The sequence below is a fragment of the Sinohyriopsis cumingii genome, chromosome 2 (genome assembly GCF_028554795.1).
Source record: "Sinohyriopsis cumingii isolate HCF-2022 chromosome 2, ASM2855479v2, whole genome shotgun sequence".
Classification (NCBI taxonomy): Eukaryota; Metazoa; Mollusca; class Bivalvia; order Unionida; family Unionidae; genus Sinohyriopsis; species Sinohyriopsis cumingii.
The window spans coordinates 73,180,694-73,204,201 of record NC_142962.1 but is presented as its reverse complement, the minus strand read 5'-3'; the positions used below and the strand labels follow the sequence as shown (position 1 = coordinate 73,204,201).

Genomic DNA, 23,508 nt, shown 5'->3' with positions numbered 1-23,508 from the left:
AAATCTCACAGACATACCTCTTTTGTCAAAAATGATTTCTTACTGAAGGCTTCTTGTTTTGCCTGTACTAAGCACCATTACAAGAGCTTGTTTATTTTTCTTCACTTGCATGTGAACAAGGAGCACTCCTTACCACTGCATGCAAATCAATATCCTGGCATAATTTGCATTTTGCAAAGGTCACTGAGAAAGACCTCATAATCCAAACTTTTATATTTTTCTTCATTTAGCTCCCGAAGTTGGAATCGGCAGTCAGCCATGTAGAAGCGAATGATTCAAATTTAAACTACTGCTACATCTGGACCTCATAAATCAGAAGTTCAAAATGTACGACTTCGCAGTGGCCAGTAGAGGAAAGATTTCCATTCCGGCACAAACTTAGCAAAAGATATCTTGTGAGGCCCCCCCACCCATTTATTTTTATTAAATTCTGTAACATGAAAAGTGTTTATTAATTCCTTTTGGTTTCATGAAAATCAAGGCTTTTTGAAAGTACCCAGACAATATTTAGAATTTTCAAGACGTTTCAAGGACTTGAGGGAACAATTAATTTTTCAAGGCTTTTCAAGGTTTCATGGTCCCCTATGGACCCTGAATGGAATAAAACAAATTAAAACTTACAAACAATTAAATTAAATCAAATATAAATTAAATCAAATATATATAACAAGTGTTAAAATTTATTGTTTCAGCAAAAATTATTTTGGCTCCAAACTTTCATTTAAAATTAATCAGACATAATAAGAAATCTTCTGGTGAAAACCCAATGTTATACGACTTTCCATCTAAGACAAGTAGTGATAAGATTTTAAGGATCTCTGCTGTGGTGGCCATGTTGAATATAAGATTGACACAATTTTTATTTAAAACCAACTAGACACCATACAAACTCTTCCATTAAAAGCCACATGCAATACAACTTTCCACAAAGAAGTAGCAGTAACAAGATTTTAAAGATGGCTGCTTTGGTGGCCACATTGTATATCAGACTGGCACCATTTTCATTTAGGACTAAACAGACAAAAAGTTTTTCAGAGAAAATTCCACGTTGATATGGCCATTAATTAAGGATTAGTTGCAACGGAAGATTATCAAGATGACCACTGTGGTGGCCACATTCTGGACGAACAATACAACATAGGAAGTCTCCTTGATGATATGGCTTTTTGTTCAGGAGGAGTAGCAATAACAATATTTTCAAGATCACTGCAATGGTGAACACATTTGAAATCAGAGTGGCACAAAGGTGCCTACCCTAAAACTACTGTTTCAGGGACATTGAACATCAATATCAGGGACAGATCTTTATTTTCAGGGACAAATCATATAAACATTTAAATTTAGAGACACTGTCACAGTACAATTGTCAGTTTTCTCATTTTCTCTAACAATTGTTACATTTGCATCATCAGACCCCAGTGCCAAAACAGTTCTCCCATGGAACAGTATGCAGTTGCAGTACATTGTCAGGGAATATATTTTCTCTCCTGTGGCTGAAACTTTAAAGACAGTCACTGCTAGAACATTTGAATGAAAATTCCTGAGAATCAAGAATTGCTGTTCTTATAAATATGGGAAATAGTTGACAACTGCCACTGTCATTGCAAGAAAGGTCTAACTTTCATCCTTTCTACCAAGGTGAGTGATGTTTTAGCTGCAATTTCTTTCAGAATTGCCATTCCCTTGCTTCCTGAGCACTGAAACTGCTGAGCAACTTCTGAGGCTTTAAACATTTTCTAATGCTTTTGTAAACCAATCCACTGATGATAACGGCAAATTCAGTTCTGATATTAACTCAACTAATGTCACTTCGGCCCGAATCACACCCTTCAAACCTGGTTTAATGAATGACCACTTCACAATCTCTTTCCTGAACATCTGGACTCTTTTACAACAGAATTGGTTAGACTATCTTTCAATCTCTTATCAGATGTTTCCTCATCTGATTCACGCAAGTTTTGTTAGGATGCCATTTATAAGCAATCAGAATTCTTCTGATGTAATCAAATACGCTATGCAATATAGACCAGTAGGGATCACTTGTGAGGAAATCCAATTGTCCTTCATTATTATTCTGGTTCGCTGAACCTCCAAAGCCTTACCCTTCATTTAACAGAATGCAATGCATGGTAGCATACAAAGCAGGGAGCTGGACAATTATATCATCAGTTGTTTAAATTCAGTGTCCTTTACTCACCTTTTTTTTCCCCAACAGAATGAAATACAGGACAAAATGGCATACTTCTGGGGAAGCCTATATCTTTCCCGAAAAGGGATTCTTTCCTTTTCATTGAATTTTACTTACAATAGAAAACATTTTGGCAATTAGGTCACAAGTTTACTTCAGTTACAGAAGCATAACATACTGTTCCCTGTAACCTACTTTTTGGCTATAGTGCAAACACTGATGCACAACCTGTGCAATGTTAAACTCTATCTTAAGTAACACCTAAAAAATGTCCCCTTGAAGGGTGTGTGTGTGTGTGTGTGTGATTTGGATTTTTAATGTAGCTGTATGACCATTTAGGACCAACTAGGTACCAGACGAAATCTATTGGTGAAAACAATATGTTGATGTTGCCATCCATATGGAAGGATTAGAGATAACATTATTTTCAAGATAGCTGACATGGTGACCATATTGAGGGTTAGTCATTTTTATTAAGGACCAACAGAAAAGCATTAAAATAAACCATGTCAAAATCCCTTTCCATTTAAGAGCAGGAGCAAAAACATGATTTTTAAGAGAGTCTCATATTTGTCAGATCAGCAACATTTTAATTTATTCTGAACAAAACATTATAAGAATTCTTTTACCGAAAATCTCATGCTGCTATGAGTATTTATTCAGGAGAGGGAGTTTTCTTTTAGGACTGACAAGACATCATAAAAAGTGTTGTAGAGAAGATATACCAGGTCAATAGGACTTTCCATTTAAGAGGAGTTGTGATAACAAGATTTTGCAGTAGTCACAATGTCATAATGGCCCTCAGATTTAAACCATTTTCATTTAGGACCAACTACACATTATACAAAGTCATTTTGTTGACAACGCCCATAACAATATGAAGTTGCATTATCATAATTTAATATAATTTTAAAGACAGCCACTGCAGCAGCCACACTGGATAACCGATCAGTGACATTTTCATTTAAGACCAACCGGACATAAGAAGTCTTATGGTTAAAACCACACATCAATATAACTTTCTATATTGGTGGAGTAGAAATAGCAAGATTTTCAAGATGGCTGTTGTGTCTGGTAATTCTAAAGTACCCCCCCACAATATTTGGTTATAGTGAGTTATGCATGAAATACAGGCCACTGGGGGGTGGGGAGGCAATGCTGTGCTTAATGTGATGAGAGGACCCTCCACGCAGGATTTTGCATTTGATGATTCCAATAGATTTTAATATGTATTGGATTAATTTTTTTTTAACTCCTCACAAACTTCTCACATTTTGATTTTATCAATAGTCTGCACAGATAAGATACATGAAATTACCTGTCAAAATATCTATAGGCTTCAGTGAAATAAAACAAATTTATGGTGACTTTCTATGGTTGCTTTTGAATCTTAAGTCTTTGATAAAAATTAATACAATCTGATTTCCATGATCAAGGTAGCAGAGACGACAACCAGGGAAATTAGGGACATGAGGGTACATAATTGGTAATTCTACTAAAAAAATTAGACACACATCAGCAAAGAATAATTCCACACGGATGCCAGAAGACTGATAAAATCATTTACAAAGATTACAAAACATGCATAAATATAGCTAGATAATGCTATTTACAGTACACTATGTTTTGTATTCCTTTAATTGTCCTTGAAACTGCTTCTGGCTCTTTTTAGCTTTGCCAGAAGCTCTGTTTCCAATATCACTCATTTTTCTTTGAAGAAATGTTTTAAATGTCATTTTTCCCTTCATGCCCCACAGTTTGTGTGTGTGTGTGTGTGTGTGTGTGTGTGTGTCCATGCACATGTGTGTGTTAAGTTTCATGGAAATTCTACAAGTAGTTTAGAAGACATATCAATAACAAACTTGTGCAAACAGATGGACGTACAATAGACAAAAGACCATCCCATCAATTCCAATACTTTCATTTTTATCAAACGGGTGGGTCAGTGATTAGCATGCTGGCTATCATAGTGTGCCAAGGGAAAAAAACTAATCCACTTGCCCTGGCATGAGATAACCTCCATGTATTGCTGGGTAGTAAAATACCAACCAAAAACAATTTCTACCCCAACCTTGTTTTGGAGAGGTATAACAAGGAAGGATAACAGTACAGTAATACCTTGTGCATTCGCGTTTCTGGATTCGCGAATTCATGGATTCGCGAAATTTTCATTGGTACCCTCTATGTACATGTTTTCTTTATTTTATTGAATTGTACCTTCGTTATATGACTTCTGTGACATATGAAGTTTACCTAGTTTACCTTCCTGACAATGACAAAGAAAACATCAGTCATTAAGTTTACAGTCCCATTTGTTACTTGGTTTTACCTTACTGTGAGTGCAAAAGAAAACAGCAGCCAATGAATTAGTATAGGGGTAATATTAGTATATATGTACTGTACTGTAAATGTGCTAGTGTGGCAAATACCCATTAGGCGATACTGTACTCTATTTTTACGTCAACCATTTATTTCTCTTTTTAAGGGTAATGTATTAAGCTAACTTTTAAATGAAATTAAAGTGCTTTGGGAGCATGATTTAGGTCATATTTAGGGTTTAAACCCTAGAAATAAGCATTTATTAGCATTTTTAGTGACTCATACCAAACATTCGTGATTCCTCCTGATCTGCGACTGGTTCTGGAACCTAACCTCGCGAATGTTCGAGGTATTACTGTATTCTTTTAACATAGTAATTATTAAATCTCTGAATCCAAATCTGCAGACTTAATTAATGTTCAAGTTGATCTGAGTCTGTAGAACTGGAGAGAAGTCAAAACAACTAAAGTCAGAATTTAAACCCCAAGTACCAAAATAAACAAGTCAGGTTTACCAAGAATAATGCTGCCTGCAATCTACAATATTGCAAAATTTGACAAGCGCCAAACAATACATTAAAAACATTTCATAGATCAAATTCTACATGCTTCAATTTTAATTCTTAACTAATTAATTATTGGAACATAATTACTCAAGTTTTCTGTGATTGGTTGTTCATAGAAATAAGGACTATTGCTTCTCATAATGGATTTTTACCTCATAAAGAAATATCCAATAAATGCATGTAGTATCCAGTGTTTGTATCAGCCATATCATATTCCTATTTTTTATTAGTGCCATGCCCTGCCCTGCCTAGACCCAAGCCTCTTTTTTCCTGGCAGTTTTTATTTTCTAAAAGAGAAAAACCATTTCAGGATTTTTCTTCTTATATTTTCTGGACTGGTACTGTCTTCTTCAATCTTTAAAATATTCTTTTTTGCCATAAATTATGTAGCAAACCTATATAAAATTATTTCTGTTGCTTCCTATAGAAAAGATGCATGGAATAGCTGAAAGCTAAAATATACTTGCCGTGGGATAAACATCAACTGCTTCATGTTTTTAACAAAATAGAACAAAAGAAATAAATTATCAGAACAATTCCAATTCACTTGTTTTTTTGACTGCAAGTGAATTGAACAGCTTGACTAAAGACTGGAACCAAAACAGAAGACACAAACGAACATCTTCCTAACCTCTCTTTTGGATTTTTCATGAGAAATCCTCCCAGAAGTGATCTGGCATTATCTGATAATGTCCTTGGAAATTTCACAGCTTGTAACAGAATAAGTTCAAATAAGATATCATGGTCTCTGTTATAAAATGGCAATCGACCACACATCATTTCATACATGACAACACCAGTGCCCCACCAGTCCACTGCACGTCCATAATCATTGTCTTCCAATACCTTAAAGACAAAAGAAAATTGAACATTTGTGATATTATAAACACAAATTATACAGTATGCTCAAAATCAGTCAATAACAGTGGTAGTCTGATCAATATGGTAATACATGTATTGGAGTTTTAAAAAACGTACAAAACATAAATTAAAAAAAAAATTCATAATTTCCTGATCTTAAATTAATGACTTTATGTGGCAACATTTTGTACAAAGTAAACCATGTTTTGACAGTCTCTATTAGGTTTACATTAGCAATTTGCATTTTTGGTGCCAAATGCTAGCTCTTTAATTCATAATAATATTCAAAGATTGGTTCCAGTTTAACAATATGAATGGAACAGTCAAAGAAAAATGACACTACAGAAGTGGCAATTGATTGCCACTGCAAAACCTTGTCCAGACTATCAAATGCCACTTGGTATCACTAAATTAGTTGCTACAAGTTTTACCTTGTGAATAATTGAAAAAAGGCAGGGCTGATAACACTTTTTAAATCCAGTTGTCTGGCACACAGAGTTTTAGAAAATTCACTCAACCCATGTACCTTTTCATTTGTCCCAAACTTTCAATCACTTGGCTACATTTAATGAGATATAAGCATTTTGATCCAATGAAAGAAGAAAATAAATAATATACATCATATTTATTCCTTCAAAGGACACAATTGTTCAGCTTTCCATTATCAACATATCTTATATATGCTATTTCTTATTCGAATACAATAGCAAGAATGGAAAGGAATTTATTGGAATTCAGACTTTCCCTCACTTCTTCCCTAAAAACGTATCAAATGGCAGAACAAAAGCTCATGACCTTAGTCTGTTCTTGTAATTAATACCAAGTATACACTGGGTTTCAATGAAAGATTTTTAATGTCTAGTCTGCCCTATACGATACTGGTGACGATCTTACATTTTATATGACAGCCATGGCAGCTAATTTCAAAATCTTGTTATTGTTGTAATATATCAGAGATTGTGTCAACTCTCAGCAGTAAAAAAAAAGAAAAGAAATGGTCATATCTTGATTCCCTGGAAATCCATTCTGGTCAGTAGACAAATTGTCAATTTAAAGAATAAAAAAAGCAAACAACTAATAATTATTCACAACTGTTGTAGATTAAAGAAACTTGTAAGTATAATTTTGTATTGATCCTTCATCTTTTGTATCATATGGGGTAAAAATGAGTTCTGGACTTGAAGCTCAAGGAATTCTCAGTCCAAGAACTTAATTATATGTGACTATGACTGGACTGATCAAGAATCCTGCAGCTCTATTTCATTTCTCCACAGACTGGCAAAAGCTCCTGAACTTCATGTGCAGTCATGTTTATGTACTCAGGTTATATGGAAGAGTTTTAGAGCAATATTAAATGACCATTACTGGGAAGTAATGGGCAAGTGCTCAACCATGGCTGAAAAATACTCTTGTTCCTAACAATGAGAGCTTGATTTTCTGGTTTTAATGGCACTTTTATCACATTATCGGCTATATAATGCAAAGGAAATGGGAGCCAAATGCTTTTCCAATGGAGACACCAAGAAAGCGAACTCGGGCTGCCCAGGGCAGGTAACAAACCCATAACCCTTGGATTACAAGTCCAATGCTTTAGCAACTGCGCTACCACACTCCAAGGACAGTTTGAAATGAATTCTTGCTAACTTTAGATGCTGGGGTACATGCACCCCATAATTGTCAAAACAGGAGTTTACACATGGATATAAAATGAAACCTAAAGAGTAACAATACCCAATATCATAGGCTACTTCACTTGCTTTCCTTCACAGAATAAGACAACAGCTATGTTAAAAAAATGATTACGTTGTAACGGAATAAGAACCGTTTCTAATTTTTGCAGAACTTCATTAATATGTGAAAATCTTTATCATAATGGAACCCACTGAATATACTGATGATATAAGCATATTTACTAAGTTTGATTAAGTGCTGCCATATTCAACCAATCAGATACAAGATCACCTAATCAATATGCATTGGTCTTTCTCATAATTATATCCCTCCAAGGTTTTGATGATTTAACTGAATTTACCAAGTTTACTCAAAATCAGACCTGATATATGTTTTTTATAGTGGTAACAAGTTCAGACAGTAAGAGGCAAGATCACCTAATACGTATGTGCTGATCTAACTCATTTCTGAGATCGTATTCTCCAAGTTTGATAAAAAATCAAGTAAAAAACAGTGCCTCAAGAGTGGCAACAAGCTCAGCCAACCAGGTGCAAGATCACAACCTCCAGCATTCATGGTAAATGCTCAAGCCACTAAGGCCACCAGAGTGGTACTATGATTTGAACTGACTTACAAACTTTGGGCAAGTAAGTAAAATGGTGCAACATATTTATCATTAAGGCAAAGACCAATAAAGTGTGAACTCCTCACATAAGAACAGAGCGAGAGAGAGAAACATTCTAGAGACTGCCTGCATAAGAAAATGCCTTAAAATTACTCCAAACATGAAACTGGAAAATGTTTTCACAAATTTTCCAAAACAGCATGCCTCCTAGCATGACAGAACCAGTACCACAATATGGACATGATTCCGTGCCAATTCCATTATTCATGGCAGACCTACATAAGGCTTTCTCAGTAAGGCAGTCAATATTTTTCCATTAAGTTATACCAATTATAAGTAAGGTATAACATAAATCAAATACTGCTTCTGTTGCCATGGAAACCTTGCATTAAACAGCTCAGATGTATGATCTGATCTGAAGCAGTGATGCAGACATTATGTAAAGTACACTCAGACCAAAATTATTTCCAGTTAACTTTCAGAAACTGCAGTTCCAAACCCTATGTAACTTAAGACTTCTTGCTTTTTCTCCCAACTTTAAATAATGTTTGGGTTTATTTTGAATTTCATGTGGCAGCATCATTCATTTCAACCACCACAAGACATACTGAAATCAACACATGGTGTGCCAAGGTGTGACCAACCCTGCCTGACTCCCACCGAAGCTGACTGCTGACTTTGCACTTTCCTTGGCGGTTGTGTATTCCTAATGTACTATGATCAGGTAACAGGCAAAGAAAAAAACTTGTAGGCTTTGAGTAACCTACAACCAGTAGTACAAGCTAGTTCATGCATCAATAATTACCTTACTTAGTAATACCAATGAGGTCTTGAATGTAAAGCATGCAGTCCACTTATCTAATTCTACAATACCAAGTTATCCCTGCTAGCGCTATTTATGACATACAATGTACAGTCACTGAAAATGTAATATGTATATATATATGCACACACACACAAACACAGAATGCTGCACATGATTCCAAGAGCTGGGGACACTGTCATCCACCCTACAAAATCTGAGGGACACAGAACATTTTAGAGGGACAAAAACTGTGTAGCCACAAAGACGTGATGGGGGGTGGTAAAAAAGCTCACCATTATTTTATAATTATTAAGTTCTTTTTTAAAAAAACCGTTGAGTTGATACCACTCCCACACTAGATAACAACATGCTTAACGTGCATAACATTTTTCTCTGGAAAATGGTCTTCATTTCTTACCTCCGGTGCCAGATATTCTGGTGTTCCACAGAATGTTTTTGTGCTGGCACCATAAAACATTTCTTCTTTACACAATCCAAAATCAGCAATTTTGATATGACCATCTTTGTCCAATAAAAGATTTTCCAGCTGAAAAAGAGAAATAAACATCAATTTATCTGAGTTATTAATGGAAAAGATCAATAATTAAACATAATTCTAGAATGTGATTATTAAGTCACTTGTAAAACCAACAAAACTGAGTGCAATATATTGGCATAAATTTTATATTTTCAAAATACCACAGTCCTGATGTACTAACGGCTGCCACTTCTAAACAATATTCATGCTGACAGAAAGTAAAACATCATTAAAGCTTACATGTAGCACATGGTCTACACCTTCTATTATGATATAACCCTCACCTATAATAACCACAACAAGCATACTTTAGATGTAGATGCATAAATGCCAACCCCCAAGAAGTACCAGCATAATTATTGCTATTATAAGTGGCAACAAATTTGGGCATAAAAAGTGGAATCTGTATATTATATGACAGAATTACAGCACATATGAAAATGATACATTTATTTTTGCTGTTAACCTGGTTCTCCTGCTGGTCAAAAGTATTGCCACAAAGGGCAAAATCCATGTGGATTAGAACCAGAAAATATTGAAAAATTATTTATATTCAGCACTCACTGTAACTACATGTGTAAATTCACTGAATGATCATGAACTGGAACCCTGCAATGAGTATGATGATGTGCTCAATTACATTTTACTCTCATATCCTTCTTTTAAAGTTTGTAAAGCAGTGCTCATTTGTCCATCATATAACATCCACAACTTACACCAGAACAGATTTCACTTAACTCATTAACCCCTGGCACCTCGTTTATGTGTCAGGAGGTAGTAGCCTACTACTGTGCTCTGTAACATCAAGGACATTTAAGATACACAAAATTGGGTGGCATTATAGAAAGGTAGACAGATACAGCTCTACAATGATACCAAATAATCTGGACTTCCTAGTTGTACTACAAAACACAGAGGAAAAACATAACTTTGAGTCTGTTATGGTCGTAACCCTAACCAAAATTTCGCTCGTGGTCGTAATCAGATTTTGTGTCTGGATTTTAGACTTTTTGGCCTCAGATCTAAGGCAAACTGGTCTAAACTGCACAACACAGACAGGCTAACCTTTGCAAAAAGTAGGATAAGATGAGTGTTTGGAATAAAAAAGTGGTCTGGATACAAGAATGCTATAAATAGCAAAAGTAAAAATTTAAAACAAAAACAAAACAAAAGAAACAAAACAAATTTTACCCTTCAGATCATGTGTGAACAAAATAACCAGTGAAAAGCAATGTTTCTAACACAACTAGGCATTAGGTTAACTGGAGATCTCTTTGAACTCGATGTAATGGGATGTATTCAGAAATAGCCTCCAAAATGTGTTTCCTGCTTGCATTTTAGATGAAAATGACAAAAGCCTCAAGGTGTTAATGAGTTAACATCTGGCACAATATTCCTTAAAAGTAAAGACTTGCCCACAAATGAACTAGTTTATCAACATAATCCGTGTGGCAAAGTTCATATTTGAAGAAACTTGTCCATTTTTATAGAAATGGGTCATAAACAGTTGCTATAAATAGCAAATAAGGAAATTACCCTTATGCTATTCTTACGCAGAACTCTTCTTTTTAAGATTATTCTCAAATTTATTGAAAGGAAATAAAGAGATGATAAAATGACAAAACAAATTTATATCTATATAATTTTTCAACACATATAATAAAGGTAAGCGCAAAACAAAATTTGGTGAAAAATAAACACAGTAAGCATATTGGTTGTCATGTATGTAGATCTATTACAAAATCTTTATAAAGATGAATTTGCAAAAACTGATTCCCAAAGGATCTTGAATATTCACAATAAACAGCAATACATTTTGAATAAAAAGGCTGCAATATAACTTTAGATTTTTTTGTGTCAAAAGCACACTACTGCATATCCAAGCTAGCGCTTCCAAACAATGCCCATAGGGGAATAGTCCAACTCAGTGCCACAACACTGTATATGTATTAGTATCTTCATGTCCATCAAGCGATTTCATCGTTATAGGGTTACGACCATAACAGACTCAAAGTTAAGACCCTGGGGAAATTCCTCTACTCCATGGGCATAGACCAGGTTTTTGTACAGGTGAAATTATCTCCTCATGCAAGTTAATGTATGCATAATAACTGAGTGGGGAGTTTAACTGTTTTCCCAGTTATGACACTAGGGTAAGTCCCTTATCCCATAGTCAGGTACCAGGGTATACAATGGATGCATATTTGACTTCGTCTCCTCAACACATTCAAACCTAATTATGAATGATGGGTGTGAATCTCAATGGGTTCATGCTCTAGTGGCAGCATTCCCCTGGCCTTGATGGGTGTGAATCTCAATGGGTTCATGCTCTAGTGGCAGCATTCCCCTGGCTTTGATGGGTGTGAATCTCAATGGGTTCATGCTCTAGTGGCAGCATTCCCCTGGCCTTGATGGGTGTGAATCTCAATGGGTTCATGCTCTAGTGGCAGCATTCCCCTGGCCTTGATGGGTATGAAACTCAATGGGTTCATGCTCTAGTGGCAGCATTCCCCTGGCCTTGATGGGTGTGAATCTCAATGGGTTCATGCTCTAGTGGCAGCATTCCCCTGGCCTTGATGGGTGTGAATCTCAATGGTTTCATGTTCTAGTGGCAGCATTCCCCTGGCCTTGATGATAAGACTCACCAACTTTCAGAACTCTACCTGCCATTCATCAGAAATTGTTTCATTTTTTCCAAACAACTATCATCAGCCCCTAGCCCCACCCAATGGGCCATGTTTAATTTTTAAAACCATAGTGAACATGTACAGACAACCCCAAAACACATCCCAAAATGTTTAAAGACTGTACCTCTGATGATGTAGGAAGAGTTACATTACATTACAAACTAATGGACACATGACAAACAGGCAGAGGACAAAATTCCTACCTTCAGGCATAATTGTGTTCAGAATATCAGATTACAAGAGTTTTACAAAACACTATGAATAGAAGAAAAAAAAGGCATTCCCTGTATATTGCAATGCGTTATTACATGTGTGACAAGAACATTTTCAAAACAACTTGCCTTCAGATCTCTGTAAACAATGTTTTGGCTGTGCAAGTAACCCAAGGCAGAAATAATCTCTGCTCCATAAAAACGTGTTCTGCTTTCATCAAAGATTCTATCCCTGGATAAATGAAAAAACAGTTCCCCTCCATTCACATACTCCATCACAAAACACAGCCTGTCTGGAGTTTGGAAAGAATACTTCAATTGCTGAAACAAGATCACATCATAAAGCTGTTTTAAAAGGAGCAAGTCAATACATATAAAAGTATTACAAGAATCCTCTGCAAAAAATAAGTGAAATGTGTGAATGTATTGATATGTGTGTGTATATATATATACATTCACTCCATCAGAGGCAACTGTTGTCAATCCTACATCAGCCCCTCCCCGCTCTTCTCATCTTACCTTGGAAAGTTTACTCCAACATACATGTATAATTTGTCTTTTGTTTCCAGTTCTGTGGAAATACTAATATGCATAAAATCTGACACAATCCTATTTTTTATACTGTGGGTAGCAGTGTGTGAAACTCCTCCAAGAATCAAGAAAGCCCACAGGACTAGTAGTCTAAATATGTAACTATCCTGTCCATAATCAACTGGTCCTACATTTCATCATAAAAGACAAAATGCAATGAATGACTCGATGGTAAATGCTGGTGTACATATTAGCCCTTACTAGGATTATCTATGTAATCAAAGCAGGATAAATGAAGAAAAACTGAAGAAAAAATAAGTATATCATTTGATAATATATAAAATTTATTAAATTTTATTTAAATTCATTGTATCATGGCCACTATACTGACTAGGACAATGATGTCAAGATTGCCATGACACTTTACATGCACATTTATCCCATGGTCTAGTTGAAAATGGTGCTGCTTGGCTATCCAAGGTGGCCACCACAACCACCACTGTGAATTTTTTTTAGCGCTACTCTGGATTGTCAAATCAATATGGGGTTTTCACAAAAAATGGAAATGATTCCAGTCTGTTGTTGTAGGGTTTAACGCCATTTTTCAGCACACGATAGGCTATACATGGCGGCCAGTATGAATGGTGGAGGAAGAACCCGGGAAAACCCCGGAAAGAACCACCGACCCTCGAGAAGCTACTGGCAAGCTTTCTCACATACCCACATTGGCCGAATCCGAGACTCGAACCTACAAAGACAGAGGTGAGGTGGCAGTGATCCATAACGGAGAGCGCTTTAGACCACTCGGCCACTCGGGGCCCCGATTCCAGTCTGACCACCACAATGTGCACCTGGTAACTCTTATCACTAGTCCTAGATAACTGGACAATCTGATTAAAATCAGATCTCCACTGTCCGCTTATGGATCATGTTCTGGTGAGCTTTGAATAAAACCAATGGAGATGCGGCTTTCAAAAATCTGAAAGTGAATTAAATCGTTCAGTACACATTCACGCTCTTCATCCACACTGCTCAGTCTCCAAATGCAAATATTGAAGACTTTATCAGAATGAGTGATAAAATTAGCAATTATGGTAATAACATATCATAGGTTACCAGAACATGAACCCTAAGCCATCGCTGTCAGATCTTCATGTAGGACAGTACTGCATGCTAAATACTAGTATCAATAATGCCACTGAAGCATTTATGCATCACATAAAACAAAATTTTTCTCACTCTTTTTGACCAGTTTTGTTTGTCAAGTCAGCAAATTAAGTTTCTCCCTCTAACAATAACAAAATTATAAACTATGTGTGTCATTAATAAAAGAAATTATGTGGCTGCACCTTTTACTTTCCTATTTTGTAAGCTGTATACATGAATATACATGAATATATTGCCTATAAATTGCTCGCACTTAACTTGGATTAAAATCTGACTGTTCTGATGTCTCAACAAACTAGCTCATATAAAATATCAACTATACAAAACTGTTAACATTGCTTTCTGGATACTCACTGTCAAAAAAGGATGAAGTGTACTTTGTAAAACCCTGTTTTCTGTCAATGTATGCGCCACCTCATCCTGAAAAGAAAAGACAAACTATTTAGTGACAAAATCCAGGCATGTGAGCATATGGTCAAAGGGATGAAGGAGTGTGTTACAAAACAGACTCACTTTCATAACTGGACAGCTAAATATGAACATAATCTTTGAGGGAACTAGAGAAATTAAAGCAAATCAAAAACATTACAATTTTTTTTTATTAAAAACAGTACAAATGCCAATGATACATTTTGCTTGTACTCTCCTTTCTAGGAGAGTGTTATGCTTTGAACACATACAGCTATCCTTTACAACAGAATGCTTTGGTCTATTGGACATTATTAGATAAAAGAATCAGAGTAACGTACTTCAGGATTTTTGTTGTTGTTTTGACTGTCATCACTAATATACATGAATGCACAACTAACCCCTCACTAAGGATGTACATGTATCAGCTCAATTACTATACTGTAAAGGCTATGCACATAATCTACTGTAATTATTATTATTCAGCAATGAACCTGAATAGTAATATTTAGAATTATTTGAAAAACAAACACCAAGTCACCAATGGAAAAAATCAAGGAAAATTTGCACTTCACAATGAAATGATCATGTAAGGAAAGTAATTGGTATTAAAGAAATTATCGACAATTTATGGGACAAAAGCAACCCACTTAGTCTCACCATCCACAAGATGGCAGATGGCGTATGTCATATCATTGAAAATGATCCCATCTTGTATGCAAGAATAATAATATTACTGACAAAATAAACTGAGAGAAAAAACAAGTTTTGCTTCAAAAGCTTAATACAAGCAAGATTATTTCCTTCACAATTAAGATCAACACCTTTAGAAGCGTATCTTCTTGTTAAAAGTACATGTAACATTTTGAAACATGAAGTCCAAATGGGCCTGGTATCACTCAGTTGGGTAGCTTCATCATTTTTAAAATCAATGCTTGTATGCTTTTTCAAATTTGGTTGAATTCTGCTGTGCTGTTTTCGAGAAGTTGTTTAAGGGTTATATTTTCATTAATGGTGGCCTTATCTGATAGCAGATATGCATCCTTTTGAGAAATCTTAAAGACTGAGAAGTTTTTTAAGAGCTATATTTTCATTAACAGTGGTCTTATCTGATAGCAGAAATGCATCATTTTAAGAAATCTTAAAGCCCTTCTTACAAGGATACTTTTAGTCAAATTTGATCAAATCTTCTTGTTAGAGCAATTTTCTGTTTGTTGAAGTAGTAACCATATTTGATATTAGATTTGGCATTATTTCATGCCAGTTCACCTTAGAAAGTGAAAAATCAGAATGCAGGTTTGGTGCACATGTAAGTGTGTGAGAACACAGAAGCCTAACCTTGCCGAGATCTAATTTAGCATCAGGAATGCTGAAAAATATAATTTTCTCATTGCCTTCCACGGCCTTTCTGTAGAGCAAGTGTTTCTTGGAGCTCAGATGTTTCTTATCTCAGTTATTCCTCTAAAGCAAATGGCTATATATCCATCCTACAAACCTTGCCAAACCTATTCTAAGAGAGAACTGTATTACGACATACAGAAATGTATTAGCATCTTCACTGCTGTATTTGTGCTGAAATTCAACACTGATACATTTCTTGGTCTACACCTCATTGCTTCATTATCTGCCTGTGACATGATTATCAGAGCATGATCCAAATCAGCGTAAATTATTTTTCAGCTGCTCACATGCAAAGTAAAAAAAAATTAAATGACAACCTGCAAGCAAAAGTGATATTCAACTGTAAATATGTCTGCATCCATTAAAATAAATACGTTACTGAATGGTCATTTTTTTATTTTACTTTCACTCAAACTGACATTAAATGATTTCAATTTTGATTTTCTGGCTTCAAATTTGGAACCAGAACACTGGTTTGATAATCTGATTCAGACTGGATCAGAATGGTTTGCAGATTATCAGATAATAAATTTTAAGAACATAATTACACAACGCTATCTTTATAATTTGATCAAATAATGTTGAGTGGTTTTGAAAAGATGCAAGCAGCAATTGTGAATGGATGACTCACAACAATGATACACAATGGACAACACAATAAGCTCACCTGGCTTTATGACCTAAGAGCTAAAGAAAAATACTATTAACCGATACTTTGCAAGTTCCAAAATTTAAATAAGCACAAACATTTTAATTTTGAAACAGCTTAATTACCTACATGGTTATTGAGCATTTGACATGCATGCATGTGTTTATGCCTATGAAATATAAACTATACACCTATCCAGATTTTCAGTGAGTGTAATGATTTAACTGCATGTTAGGAGAATACTTGATATATATTGACCAATAGAAGTTAAGTCCAACAATGTAAAGGTACAAAATTGCACAAAATACTTCAGGAAGATATACCCTTGTAAATAAATGCAAATTTGTGGTCCCAAGTGATAAAAAAGTTAAAATTCTTTAAATGATGTGTAAAATAAAAAATTCTTTGCTGAGTTCACACAAAGAAACCTCTGTCTCACACAGTGAAACTTAACAAGACTATGTTTTACTGTCAGTGGGTAACTGGGTAATGGTAAGGTATGTACTCTAGCTGAGGTTCGCCCTTTGGTCAGGTATGTGAACACAAGTTGTACAGTACCACACACCTCATATCTACAATTTGTTCCATTGGAGGGATGCCTCTCTGGGCCGATGAACAAAGATTAGGACTTTATGCCCCTTACATATTTGTTGCAGGGAATAAAAACTTAACATCATCATTTGTTCAAGTTGAAAATCCATCAAACCATGATGATTTCTGTCAAATGTAGTCAGAGTTAGGTGCTGATGTGCATCATCTGAACACTTATAAAGGATATAATACAAGGAACTTCTATACAATTTGGTAAACAGCTATTGTATGGTTCTGAGAGTCATTAAGATTAAAACATTTTGCAGTAATACATGGCAGCCATATTGTATAGCATGTCTGCACCAATTGTACAAAATGAAAGGCCTTCATGCCATAACGCTGTCAAATTTGGTAAAATCTTTCAAATTGCTTATGCAAAAAAGCCATTAAAAGTTTTTTCTATATTTTAATAATGGCAACCATAGTGTATGATAGATTGGCATCATCTGAACAAATATGAAAAACTTTTATACCATGATATTCTATGCCCATTTATGCTTTAATTGGTCCAGTGTTTTTTCAAAAGCTGAAAATAATAAATGCTGAGGGATGATGCACAACATAATGGACAATGTATGCCAGATGCAGGGTTGGCCACACCATAAGCTCATCTAACCATGGCCTGGTGATCTTAAAACTTAGTTTCCTTTTTTTTTAAAAATGTCCTTACACTGTATTTCATATCAAAATGAAAAAAAGTGTCATACTCTAAATGAACAAAAAATGCATGCTGTGTCACTGGTCAACAGGGTTTGATATAGTGTAGAGGATACATCAAAGACATCAACTGAGATGTATTCATAAGCAATATCAAATGAGTTCTTTCCCTCTGAACCCAGGAAGAAAGCAAGCTTTGTATTTACTACTTACCCTTCTTCTCTCCAAATATTGTAATCATAATATGTGACGGGAATTCAATACAAATTGGAATTATGAAAGCCAGTGCTTTACTGTTTCTAAATATTGTAATCATAATATGTGAAGGGAATTCAGTACAAATTGGAATTATGAAAGCCAGTGCTTTCTGTTTCTAAATATTGTAATCATAATATGTGAAGGGAATTCAGTACAAATTGGAATTATGAAAGCCAGTGCTTTACTGTTTCTAAATATTGTAATCATAATATGTGAAGGGAATTCAATACAAATTGGAATTATGAAAGCCAGTGCTTTACTGTTTCTAAATACTGTAATCATAATATGTGAAGGGAATTCAATACAAATTGGAATTATGAAAGCCAGTGCTTTACTGTTTCTAAATATTGTAATCATAATATGTGAAGGGAATTCAATACAAATTGGAATTATGAAAGCCAGTGCTTTACCTGTTTCTAAATATTGTAATCATAATATGTGAAGGGAATTCAATACAAATTGGAATTATGAAAGCCAGTGCTTTACTGTTTCTAAATACTGTAATCATAATATGTGAAGGGAATTCAATACAAATTGGAATTATGAAAGCCTGCTTTACTGTTTCTAAATATTGTAATCATAATATGTGAAGGGAATTTAATACAAATTGGAATTATGAAAGCCAGTGCTTTACTGTTTCTAAATAGTGTAATCATAATATGTGAATGGAATTCAATACAAATTGGAATTATGAAAGCCAGTGCTTTACTGTTTCTAAATAGTGTAATCATAATATGTGAAGGGAATTCAATACAAATTGGAATTATGAAAGCCAGTGCTTTACTGTTTCTAAATAGTGTAATCATAATATGTGAAGGGAATTCAATACAAATTGGAATTATGAAAGCCAGTGCTTTACTGTTTCTAAATATTGTAATCATAATATGTGAAGGGAATTCAATACAAATTGGAATTATGAAAGCCAGTGCTTTACTGTTTCTAAATAGTGTAATCATAATATGTGAATGGAATTCAATACAAATTGGAATTATGAAAGCCAGTGCTTTACTGTTTCTAAATATTGTAATCATAATATGTGAAGGGAATTCAATACAAATTGGAATTATGAAAGCCAGTGCTTTACCTGTTTCTAAATATTGTAATCATAATATGTGAAGGGAATTCAATACAAATTGGAATTATGAAAGCCAGTGCTTTACTGTTTCTAAATACTGTAATCATAATATGTGAAGGGAATTCAATACAAATTGGAATTATGAAAGCCAGTGCTTTACTGTTTCTAAATATTGTAATCATAATATGTGAATGGCATTCAATACAAATTGGAATTATGAAAGCCAGTGCTTTACTGTTTCTAAATACTGTAATCATAATATGTGAAGGGAATTCAATACAAATTGGAATTATGAAAGCCAGTGCTTTACTGTTTCTAAATACTGTAATCATAATATGTGAAGGGCATTCAATACAAATTGGAATTATGAAAGCCAGTGCTTTACTGTCTCTAAATATTGTAATCATAATATGTGAAGGGAATTCAATACAAATTGGAATTATGAAAGCCAGTGCTTTACTGTTTCTAAATACTGTAATCATAATATGTGAAGGGAATTCAATACAAATTGGAATTATGAAAGCCAGTGCTTTACTGTTTCTAAATATTGTAATCATAATATGTGAAGGGAATTCAATACAAATTGGAATTATGAAAGCCAGTGCTTTACCTGTTTCTAAATATTGTAATCATAATATGTGAAGGGAATTCAATACAAATTGGAATTATGAAAGCCAGTGCTTTACTGTTTCTAAATACTGTAATCATAATATGTGAATGGAATTCAATACAAATTGGAATTATGAAAGCCAGTGCTTTACTGTTTCTAAACACTGTAATCATAATATGTGAATGGAATTCAATACAAATTGGAATTATGAAAGCCAGTGCTTTACTGTTTCTAAACACTGTAATCATAATATGTGAATGGAATTCAATACAAATTGGAATTATGAAAGCCAGTGCTTTACTGTTTCTAAACATTGTAATCATAATATGTGAAGGGAATTCAATACAAATTGGAATTATGAAAGCCAGTGCTTTACTGTTTCTAAACACTGTAATCATAATATGTGAATGGAATTCAATACAAATTGGAACTATGAAAGCCAGTGCTTTACTGTTTCTAAAGACTGTAATCATAATATGTGAATGGAATTCAATACAAATTGGAATTATGAAAGCCAGTGCTTTACTGTTTCTAAAGACTGTAATCATAATATGTGAAGGGAATTCAATACAAATTGGAATTATGAAAGCCAGTGCTTTACTGTTTCTAAATATTGTAATCATAATATGTGAAGGGAATTCAATACAAAGTGGAATTATGAAAACCAGTGCTTTACTGTTTCTAAACATTGTAATCATAATATGTGAAGGGAATTCAATACAAATTGGAATTATGAAAGCCAGTGCTTTACTGTTTCTAAATATTGTATTAATAATACGTGAAAGGGAATTCAATACAAATTGGAATTATGAAAGCCAGTGCTTTACTGTTTCTAAATATTGTAATCATAATATGTGAAGGGAATTCAATACAAATTGGAATTATGAAAGCCAGTGCTTTACCTGTTTCTAAATATTGTAATCATAATATGTGAAGGGAATTCAATACAAATTGGAATTATGAAAGCCAGTGCTTTACTGTTTCTAAATATTTTAATCATAATATGTGAAGGGAATTCAATACAAATTGGAATTATGAAAGCCTGCTTTACTGTTTCTAAATATTGTAATCATAATATGTGAAGGGAATTCAATACAAATTGGAATTATGAAAGCCAGTGCTTTACTGTTTCTAAATATTTTAATCATAATATGTGAATGGAATTCAATACAAATTGGAATTATGAAAGCCAGTGCTTTACTGTTTCTAAATATTTTAATCATAATATGTGAAGGGAATTCAATACAAATTGGAATTATGAAAGCCAGTGCTTTACTGTTTCTAAATATTGTAATCATAATATGTGAAGGGAATTCAATACAAATTGGAACTATGAAAGCCAGTGCTTTACTGTTTCTAAATATTGTAGTCATAATATGTGATGGGAATTCAATACAAATTGGAGTTCTGAAAGCCAGTGCTTTACTGTTTCTAAATATTGTAATCATAATATGTGAATGGAATTCAATACAAATTGGAATTCTGAAAGCCAGTGCTTTACTGTTTCTAAATATTGTAATCATAATATGTGAAGGGAATTCAATACAAATTGGAATTATGAAAGCCAGTGCTTTACTGTTTCTAAATATTGTAATCATAATATGTGAAGGGAATTCAATACAAATTGGAATTATGAAAGCCTGCTTTACTGTTTCTAAATATTTTAATCATAATATGTGAAGGGAATTCAATACAAATTGGAATTATGAAAGCCTGCTTTACTGTTTCTAAACATTTTAATCATAATATGTGAATGGAATTCAATACAAATTGGAATTATGAAAGCCAGTGCTTTACTCTTTCTAAATATTGTAATCATAATATGTGAAGGGAATTCAATACAAATTGGAATTATGAAAGCCAGTGCTTTACTGTTTCTAAATATTTTAATCATAATATGTGAATGGAATTCAATACAAATTGGAATTATGAAAGCCTGCTTTACTGTTTCTAAATATTGTAATCATAATATGTGAATGGAATTCAATACAAATTGGAATTATGAAAGCCTGCCTTACTGTTTCTAAAGATAATGATGCATAAATATTGGTGAAAATCTCCAAATGGTTTCAGTCTGGGTGTGCAATACAGAAATGCACACTGAACATCTGTATCAATGACCAGATAAGCCATTTATAACAAAATGGGTTTTGAAATCAAACAAAGTCAAAAATAATTATAGCCAAACCTGTCAATAAAGGTTGCACAAACTTACTGTTGACCATTGTGTATATATACTGGCAAATATGATTTAATTATCTTCATATAATCATATTATACATGACTTTTGAATGCACATGGATACTGTAAAGCTAACTGCAAACTACCTTTTTGCCCTTTGAAAACCAGTGTTTAACATTTAAAAGTACAATGTGAAATTCATAGTTTTCCTAACACTATGCCATTGGACATAACTGAGGCTTGACTAGATGCCATTACTAATAACTTACCTTTTGTATTATCACAGCCTTTTTCAAAATTTTGATTGCATATAGATGACTTGTTGCCTTCTCTCTGCAAAGAATGACTTTACCAAAGGTCCCTTTCCCAAGAACTTTAAGGAATTCAAAGTCATCGAGAGACTGAAAGAGATATAAAGAAAATCCACAAAATGGACAATTATTAAATATATATTTTAACATTACACAAGTTGAAAAGACTATGGGACAAAATACGGTGAAAGTCATCAATAATGTGCAACATCCAAAACAGTTTAATACACTCCGTGCACACTATGTATGAAAGTATTACATTTACACAAACAGCTGGATGTGCAAATTCACTTGAACAGTCTGATATATTTAAAGTTGATCCATGAAAAATAGTCTGATGTATTTAAAAGTGATCTAGGAAACAGCTTTATATATATGAATTTGCTCCATGAAACTATATTATTAATCTATGAAACAGACTGATATATTTAAAGTTGATCTCTGAAACAGACTGATATATTTAAAGTTGATCTATGAAACAGTCTGATATATTTAAAGTTGATCTATGAAACAGACTGATATATTTAAAATTGGTCTATTAAACAAACTGATATATTTCAAGTTGATCCATGAATCATACCAATATATTTAAAGTTGACCATTGAAAAAGTTTGATATATGTAAAGTTGATCCATGAAACAACCTGATACATTTAAAGTTGACCTATAAAACAGCCTGATATATTTAAAGTTGGCCTATAGAACAGCCTGATATATTTAAAATTGGTCTATTAAACAAACATATATTTCAAGTTGATCCATGAAACAGCCTGATATATTTAAAGTTGACCATTGAAAAAGTTTGATAGATGTAAGGTTGATCCATGAAACAGTATGATACATTTAAAGTTGACCTATAAAACAGCCTGATATATGTAAAATTGGTCTATTAAACAAACTGATATATTTCAAGTTGATCCAAGAAACAGCCTGATACATTTAAAGTTGACCTATAAAACAGCCAGATATATTTAAAGTTGAGACATGATATAGTCAGATATATTTAAATTTGAATCCGGCTGCAGTTCTGTAATTGAAAACAAGAATACTATGAACAGCACATGATGTTCCTGTCTCATGACCATTTCCCATTATGAACAGCACATGATGTTCCTGCCTCAAGACCATTTCCCATTATGAACAGCACATGATGTGCCTGTCATGACCATTTCCCATTATGAACAGCACATGGTATGCCT

At 33.9% G+C, this 23,508-nt stretch overlaps 1 protein-coding gene across 2 annotated transcripts in view; it reads right to left on the bottom strand.

Moving 5' to 3' along the window:
- The window catches only part of LOC149805168 (RAC serine/threonine-protein kinase-like), a 119,916-nt gene that overhangs the window by 60,437 nt on the left and 35,971 nt on the right, over positions 1-23,508 (bottom strand). For both annotated transcript variants that reach the window (XM_089947978.1, XM_089947982.1), the window contains exons 5-9: positions 22,269-22,400; positions 14,524-14,589; positions 12,601-12,792; positions 9,453-9,581; positions 5,704-5,918 (exon numbers count right to left, since the gene is read on the bottom strand). In XM_089947978.1, coding sequence (XP_089804104.1) covers positions 5,704-5,918; positions 9,453-9,581; positions 12,601-12,792; positions 14,524-14,589; positions 22,269-22,400 — 734 coding nt within the window. The remainder of the gene's footprint in view (positions 1-5,703; positions 5,919-9,452; positions 9,582-12,600; positions 12,793-14,523; positions 14,590-22,268; positions 22,401-23,508) is intronic.